Source organism: Saccostrea cucullata, unplaced genomic scaffold (genome assembly GCF_032062105.1).
Source record: "Saccostrea cucullata isolate Sc308-1 unplaced genomic scaffold, CSIRO_AGI_Scuc_v1 ctg18539, whole genome shotgun sequence".
NCBI classification, from domain to species: Eukaryota; Metazoa; Mollusca; class Bivalvia; order Ostreida; family Ostreidae; genus Saccostrea; species Saccostrea cuccullata.
In genome coordinates, this window is record NW_026921800.1 from 292 (window position 1) to 9,652 (window position 9,361).

At 30.8% G+C, this 9,361-nt stretch overlaps 1 protein-coding gene across 1 annotated transcript; it reads left to right on the top strand.

The window, feature by feature from the left end:
• Nucleotides 1-2,302: 2,302 nt before the first annotated feature.
• Nucleotides 2,303-6,871, top strand: LOC134260731 (uncharacterized). The gene is made up of 5 exons (XM_062743279.1): nt 2,303-2,411; nt 2,555-2,702; nt 4,687-4,811; nt 6,284-6,407; nt 6,554-6,871. The coding sequence occupies exons 1-5, from the start codon at nt 2,348-2,350 to the stop codon at nt 6,816-6,818; spliced, it is 726 nt and encodes a 241-aa protein (XP_062599263.1). The 5' UTR covers nt 2,303-2,347; the 3' UTR covers nt 6,819-6,871.
• Nucleotides 6,872-9,361: the final 2,490 nt, after the last annotated feature.

The following is a 9,361-nucleotide window of genomic DNA, read 5'->3' on the forward strand; positions in this document are numbered from 1 at the left end:
AAATTTATCACATCCAATGTTTAATTTTTACGTTTTAAATACAAAATATGATACTAAATTTAAACCTGCATTTTGTTTTCTTTGATACAGTATTTTTTAAACATATTTTATTCGATGATCCTTAACTTTTTTTGCCCAGTATCTCACAAAAAACAAATAGAAACAGACATTTTTAAGTATAAACAGACTTGACTAACAATTATAAAAGTTTGAAATGTAGAGGAAGATATAAATGTAAATTGATCTAAACCACGTGTCTGTGATAAAAAAGTAAACAAGTAGTAAACCATATAGTAATAGTAGTAATAGTAAATAAACTATGTGCGAAATAATAACAATAGTCATACAAGGTAGACTCCTCGGACATGCATATCCCTCTATTGTACTAAGACCGCCTAGTCTAATTTCATACAAGATTATATTGTCACAAACCAGGCCGGATTTTGCCACGATAGGGTAAGAAGAAGGGTATAGAGAAAACGAACAGTATTCAATTTTAAAGTCCATAAACCAATACAAAAGGAGAAGAGCAAACACGGACCTCTAAAAATCAGAGGTGGGATCAGGTGCCCTGGAGGAGTGAGTACCTCCTGCTGACCGGTCACACCCGCATGCTCCTTGTCATGATCGGGAAATGATAGAAAAATCCGTCGTCAATTCATGTATGAATAATGGACTAACAATAAGTATGAAAAACGTCAGTCAGCATTTGACTTAATGATAAATTGTATTTCCTGACAAGATCATCGTATCGACCATAGAAATTACGAAATGATGACTTTAAAAAATAACGAGACTGCTGATATTCTTGTTTCATCAACTTGCTTGTCAATAGTACGATATTGTCTAAAAATCATGGATAGTGCAGTATTCCTTATAATTAAAATGTTCATGTCGGAACTATTGAAACTTTTTAAAATGCGTAACATTTATTCATGTTTGAAAACTATCAAAATCTTTGTATATTAAATATTATTCCTCGTAGAAAAGTGGACCCCAGATAGCAGTTGTGTCAGATATCATCCTTTACATGCCGACAGAAAGATCAAGAAATCAAATCACATAACTTTCTAAGAGTTATCAAAGAGAAAAAAAAAAGAAAGGAAAATATCATGGTATATGCAGCATAGACATAAACTGCATTAGATGTTAAAAAAAAAAAAAAAAAAAAAAAAAAGAATGTTATTTTGATGAATTGACACTCGAAAGAAACTCAACATTTAATTTTTGGAGAAAAAAATACAAAGTATAGGATTCTATTTTGAGATATTTCCATTTCTATTTCTTTAGTTTAGCTACTTTGAATAAATTCCACTGAGAGAGAATGAATAAATAATTGTCTAATTAAGCAGATTTCATTTGATGTGTACAACTATAAATAATTGCGGTTCATTTTATTTCAATTTGTAAACCAATTTATGACGAATACAAATAATGATAATTTGAAATTTGGTGAAATTTAAGTTATTTGGCGTCAGAGTCAAATATAGTTCATGATCGTTGAAAATTTGCTGATTTAAAAACATTTTTTCGAGATATTTTTACCAGAGATATGTTGGCAAACGTAGATTTTACATGCATTAAAGATGGTGTTTGTTTTAAATAAAACGTGAAACAGTTAAACATGTATATATAGCCTTTCTTCAAGATGGCGAGTTCTTGGGTTTACAATGTCTAATTGGTGCTCCCCTATTCACTTTGTACACATTTCAGAATCAGCAAAAACTTGACTTATAATGGATACTTATACATCATAAATATATATAAATATTCAGTTGCTTCTGATTTCATCATCAAATAGAATATTTCCGAGATTCTTCGAAATATTGATAAAGTGGCTATTTATAGTACAAAAACATCGTATAAATGCATTACAATATATTATATATTTAACATTACATTTGTTAAAATACTACAAAATCTTTTTAAAAAGTAAAATGAAATATTTATGCTCATGTAGCACATCTTTAGAGAATTTTTGATTGATTAATTGATATTACTATATATACATTTCGATAACCTATTTTCATGTTAAGTAGTGACAGAACGTACCCTTTTTCTAGCATGACTTGCTTTTAAAGTTTACAATATATATTCAAATCTTCATATCAGTCTACGTATGAAAGTAGATATTTCATTTTCAAGTTAATGCGGGGGATAAAAGCTTCAATTATGATTGCAGCAAATGCCTTCAAATTGTCCAATTATGAAGAACAATCAGTTATTGCCGCTTTTTCTCATTGCATTCCATATTTGATAACCCAAGATACACTGTAGTATTTAAAGGTAGATAAACAGTTGTTAAATTACATAGGTCTGCCGAGAAGACATATAAAAATATCTAGAAATGATTCCTTTTCGATTTTTCTCTGTATTTTTTATTGCAACACTCTATGTGGACTTATATGAAGGTGAGTCGCTCTCTCCGTCTCTCTCTCTCTCTGTCCAGCAAAATGCAGGATTCTTTTGAGTTACGTTAAATATTAGGGAAATTCTCAGATGTAGCATAAACAAACTCTTTAAATACTAAAATTTACCTTTATTTTATCTCTAGCCGGGATTCTTCCTCGATGTCCTACAAAAGTGTGTCTAGCGAGTAAAGTTAATTATCGTAAAGAATTCAGTGAAAGAATCACCTTCATACGAACTCCAGAGGGAAAACGACTTCACTTTAAACCTGGGCTCTTTAGCTTTGGATGCAAGTGAGTAAATGTACTTGGATATTATTGTAATTGAAATTGTACAGACTCAACTGCTGTTTAATCACAAATTGTATTTATTACTTTTTTAAAAAAATTAAAGCAACCTTATTTTACTCTGCTAAGTTCAATACTCTTGCAATTTGAAATAATTCAATACAACACACACAAAAAAAAATATAATAAAGAAAGATTGATAAATGTTATGAGAAAAAAATCGTGCTTACATATTTTTGAAAGGTGTGATTTTTTTTCCTTTTGACCTGAACTGAACGAAGGGAAGAAAATATATCTTTCCGTCTAATAAGAAAAAATATTCGCCCCGAAATTCAAATATTTGTACTAATATAAATGCCGCTCTCACGTTCAAAGAAGAATAAGTTAAGTTAAGAATATGTTATTTTTTTAGCAATAGTAAAGATATAAACTGTTTGAAAACCACTTTTTTTCGACCATCCAATGCTCTTCCGGAGAAATCTTAGACAAATAAATAATAAACTTCGAATAGTGTATACAATGTCTATCCGATTATGTTCTTATTCGTTTCACTCAAACGAACATAAAACATTTATGAAATAAACACAAACTCGTGGAATAGGATATGAAGCGCTCTGAAAGCGCAGTTTAATTATTACACACAATACATATTATATCTCTTTTTCTATTGTCCTCATCAATGTCCGAATTCTACAAAATAGAAAATAAATATTTTCAACAAAGTATAATTCTAGTATAATATTCAAAACTAAGCAATGGGCGGATGGGTTGGACTTATCAGACTGCACGAAATAGAGCCTTCGAATGGCTTTCCCTATACAAAATTTCTTTCACGGTCACTAATAGCCCGTGCTATGAATATGAATGTCACCTGACTAGGTGACCATTCTAACAGCCAATAGATGTCAAGAATAAACAAACACAAACACGTGTTTGCGTAACATTAATAAATACGTACGATTATATACGTATATAATCTGTAAATGATGCACTTTTGAAACGTTAAAAATACAAGTTATTGAGAAATTGTAGACTCTCAATGTTTAATTTTCTCCTTTTTTGCCAATAACCCTACACGTCTGCACTTTTTTCAATTTTATAGTACGTTAACGAGGAATTTGATTAAATAAAAAGGAAATTTTATGTGGCTAGACTTATCCATTTTTTACAGGCATGAATAAACTTGATTTTATTGTATTTTCTGGAAAAAAATGTTCTGTCCAAAGGAGAAATCACTGCCATGAGAAAGGCTCCTAAATCTTAAGCACTATACGTCATGTAGAAAATTACCATCACCGTAGCTCATCATGTAGACCTCTCGATCCCTGATTGGAAGGTTGCGGGTTCGAATCTCGGTAGCGACTGATCTAAGTCAATGAGAAAAAAAAAATAGGTACATGTAGCAACTGTTCCTTCGTAATGCGTTCGGCATTTAACAGTTAGGTTTCGAGTAATTCGGAAGAAATTTTAAAAACTAAGTTCCTGTGGCACAATAGGTGCCAGCAAGATAAAGATCCGTTCCTGCTCAATGGCATTGAGTGCCGAGTAAACATCAAAATTTGAAGCCTTTCACTGGCATATCTCGATATAAGTGAAAAATTCTAGACTGGGATGTAAAACAGCATACAAACAATCAATCTTTTAGAAAATTTTCATTGTCAATAATATCTTCTGTAAGATTCAACTTTTGAACTTACAAGATTGATTCGATTTCATTTTAATTAAATCTTTGTTGAGTCATTTTAATAATCAAATTGTCATGAAAATTTATTAAATTAAGCAAATGACCATTTGCAATTAATCCCCACTGTTCTTAATGTTTGTCCATAAAGTAAATTCAAACAGTTACAGTGTAACAAAAATGTAGTTCGAAATTAACGAGTACTTACATACTACTTAATTCAAAATCTAACATTTCCTTTCAGATTTATTTAGCCAAAAACTTACTTGATAGGTTATTATGTACATGTACCTTACGTGTTTTAAACAGTGTTCTCGACATGTACAAGGCTTGTGTACCCGGTGGCTTAGACCCATGTATCCCAGAGAAGTTGCAAAAAAGGGTGAAGGAATTTGTTGAAGCATTTGACAGGATTGTATGCACCAAGGATTATAGTAAGACTTAAGATTCTTTGATTATTTTTTGAAAGATAAATTGAAGTATCGGGGGGGGGGGGGGGGGAGGGTTGAACATGGGTTAATTTTTCTTTTTTCTTCTTTTGAACTTAGCTAAACAAGGGAAGAAAATATAATATCAGTAAGGATAATTGAATTATTTTACCGTAGCGTCGGTAGTCTAGTGGTTAAGGTGCCGGACTCTAAACCGAAAGGTTGTGAGTTCGAATCCTGGCCGCAGCAAGTGGACGTTGTGTCGCCCAACTGTACACCCAAGTGTAAAAGGGGTATCTGGCTATAGACAATGCAAGATATTGTCAGAATGTTAGTGTTCTAGCGCCTGAACGGCTGCTTGCACTGACTCTGGATTGTTTAGTCTGCTGGGGTAATAATGTATTGTAAAGCGCTGTGGGAAGCATTTATGCTGAAAGAGCGCAATGTAAAAAAAATGATTTTTAAAACAATCATTAAATTATCACCCCCCTTCAATTCAAATATCTGTGCTAAGATATTTACCTACTTCTCTCACATAATACATGAAATTTGTTCATTTTATCAACAATATTTAGTACCATATACCTGGTACTTAAGTGAAAAGTTCGAAAATACAACTTGACAGGTACGGTTAAAAAAATGTTTTAGAAATGAAAAAAAAAATGTTCTGACTGCAAATTTCAGGTGGACATTTTAAATAGTGTATTTTGACATTTTAATTACGCAATTAAAAATTCTTAGTTATATTTCAAATAAAAGAAATATTGAAAATTATCATTCTGATTTTTTCTAATCATTCTTATGTAAGAGAAAAGAAAATTTGCTTGAGTTATGTATTTTGAAGTCATTAATTTTGATATTAATTGATGTTTTATTCCTCATTGGAAAATTCTTGTCCAAATTCAATTACATTTTCATTAAAAAAAGTGAAAGATTGTTAAATTCAGGTAGATCCTCTCGTAATCGTTTTTTTCATTAAACGGTAAAAAGTAAACACATGTACATGTTTTTGTATTAATAAAAAACCTTTCATATAATGTATAACAAAATTAAAGTTATACATATGAAAATTCGGTAAAATGATGTCACTTGGATCTCGAATTTTGCTTCTATATAACATGATATAAAAATATAGGAAACAAAATGCACATTTTCAAATGCATTTATAGAAAAAAGTTACATCCGAAATTCTATTGTAAGCGATTTTCTTGTGACCCATTTGTACTATAAAAATTCAACTTCCACTTTTAAAAATTAATATTCACAACCAAGCAATTTTTCCTCAAAACATTCAAAAGCATGCCTGCAAATACTGGAATTATACACAGCAGGAGATAAATTGAATATATATTTAAAAAATGTTATAAATACTCATATAAAAGAAAAGAGTAAGTTTTGTAATTTAAATAAACCATATTTAAAAATTCTAATTAAAAAAATTGTTTGAAGGTACATACTGTAAACAAAACTATTTGCAGGGCTAGACAAGTTGATTGCCTGCATGAATAATGACAAAGTGCAGAAAATGTTTTTTGAAGACCTGGTGATAGATGGCATTACTTTGATGGGCAAACTGAAAAGAAACGATTCAGACGTATGCAGGTAAAGAAGTCCCTTATTATTTTGAATAGCTTTTAAGTTTTTTTTTTTTTTTTTTTTTTTTTTTAAAAGAAGCCCACAAACAATTGATTTCGAAATAATCCTTAAAATAATTTTACTTTTTTTTCTAAATGAATTTTTGATTTCAGTGAAATGAAGTCAGATGTTATTGCCACCGTTAGGAATCTGTCGGCTTATTGTGACAACGACGGTCTGCGAGCTCTTTTGCAGCTCATGGCCGAGCTTGGAAAAGAGCTACAAGATGTTTTTCAAATGTATCAAGATATTTCGGAGTATAAAGAAATTTGCTATGACGAATTTCTGGAAGTGACGTCATCCGCCCAGAATTTCCTTACAGGGGGAGCTCCAGTCGTTGACTCCTCACCAGTCGTCAGATCAATATTCGGCTTGTAATTCCTGTACATCATATTTCCATTTAAGAATTGAATAAAAAATATTATTGGAAATGTTAAGTCTTTTTCAATTACTATTTTACAATAATATAAATAGTTTCAATTGCCCATTACATTTTTAACATTAATAATATTTAATTTTTTTTTCAAAAGACGGCAGGAAACAATTTTACTTTAATCAATCAAAGCTCCAAAATTATGAATCTTCGTAAAATAAATTAAGTGGATTATAGATACAATCAATGTTACTTAATAACAATTCACCTGGTTCTTCAAAAAATTGTTCCTTCACAATCTTTGACGTTATTGACGTTTTATTTTCATACATATACAAAAATATTTTATTAAAAACATTTTTGCACAATATTTATAATAATTATGTATCACAGTACACACTGTATAAGTTTAACACAAATTAAAGTATAACCCTTGTTGCAGTGGGAATTGTATAACAAAAAGAAAGTATATCAATCCCACTGTAACTAGTATTGAGGACCAGGTTACCTTCCAAAACGGCTCTTTTTATGTTTTAGAGCTTTTAAGGACAGATGCTACAAACAATTTTTTTCTTTCGAGGAGACTTAATTACGATGACCGATATAAGCCTGTACATATTCCGACTGCTTTTAAAATTTTTACAGCTAAAATGTACATGGACATGTTCATTTTGCAATGACTGTGCACACTTTGTGCTCTTATCTTTTGTCTGTACATGTACAAAATGGCAAAAAGGCAAATGTCAAAACGAGAACGTTTGAAACACATATGCATTTAATTACAAATCCTGGTCGGCAAAAAACCATTAAATATGCATAAAATTGTATAACAACAAAGAGTTGAACAAATAAAACAAGATGTGTTTGTGATACACTATGCCACCAATGGTAACACGATTCTGGGGGCCGAGTTGGACGTGGTGTACACTTGTAAGACGTTTTAAGGGTAGCAAAAGTGTAAACACTTAAGACCTTTTGTTTTGAACATAGTATTGTTTATGGAAAATTACTGTACACTTTATGAAACACAATGTAAAGTTTTTCAAATGTAGGTCAAAGGTTACAGTTTAGATTACAATTTAATCTTACGTTATATTATGGTTAGACTCTTACTCATGGAAACCAGTTATAATGGCCTTTGCAACTTTCCTTTACTCTTGATCAGAAAAGGAGTGTAAACGTGTCGTGTGTAGTTTCCATACAGTCATCATTTTCTGGGGTGGACGGGGTAATTTATTGTCAAAACTGTTTGTGGAAGGTGATTTTAATCTATGAAATTTTCATTCTTCTCAGTAAAAGAAGACAGGTTTTAACTTAAGATCTAATGTCCACAGAAATTTTTACATTTTATTTTATTTTTTTGTACCCTTTTTATTGCAAAACTCATCCTCTCGGTGTCTTGTACAATTTTATTCATATTTAATGGTTTTTCTCCGACCAGGATTTGTAATTAATTGCATGTGTTCAAACGTTCTCGTTTTGACATTTGCCTTTTTTGCCATTTTGTACATGTACAAACAAAAGTTAAGAGCACAAAGTGTGCACTGTCATTACAAATTGTACATGTCAATGTACATTTTAGCTGTAAAAATTTTAAAAGCAGTCAGAATATGTACAGGCTGATATCGGCCATCGTACTTAATAGCATGTCACAAGTTCAGAAATGTGGATAATTCTTAGAATTTGTTCTCCTTAGAACTGGAAAATGAAATAGACTTGAAAAATATTCGAAATATTTCAATAAAAATGCAAATATAGACAAATAACACTCAGTAAAGGTTCACAGATGACATGTTACATTCATTTGGTGCTAAAAGTGTAATGTAAACTTACGAAAAGTATACCAAGCCAGGTGAGTTTTATCAGGAAAGGCAAAATGGTAAAAATCAGCCTATCAGCTGATTTCTTGTCATTTTGCTTTCCTCATAAAATTTACCTGGCTTGGTATATTTTTTTAGCTGTCCTTAAAATTTGTTTGTATCATCTGTCCTTAAATAAGATTAATATGTAGAGTATTTAAAATATATAAAATGAGAAGATAAAAATATATCAGAATGAATTTTCAAAATGCAAAATATTTCTTTCTCACATACTGTATGCAGGGATATTTTCGCCCCGTTTTATTTTCGCCCTTTCACACTTGCAGACAATTTTTCCCCGTTTAAGATTGGCCCTGTCAAAGTTTTATTTAAGTACTTATACTGTATTATATGAATTCGCCCCGTTTTAATTTCGCCCAGATGAGGCTAGGTCGAAAGGGTCGAAAATAAAACGGGGTGAAAATTTCCCTGTATACAGTTCATGGTTTATTTCTAGTATTAAATTTTCATTCAGTCATCTTAAACCTCAACATTCATCTTAAATATATTTTATACTTAAAGTTTTCAGTTACCTGAAAATAACAAAGCAAACTAGAACACTAATATCCAGTGTAGTTATCTTATCAAATTTGCTTTTTGGAGGGGATATAATTTGCTGGAAAGCATAATTTATATGTTTATTGAAGAAAAAAAAATTCGGAGTGTATGGCGTTTTGATACGTAATGAT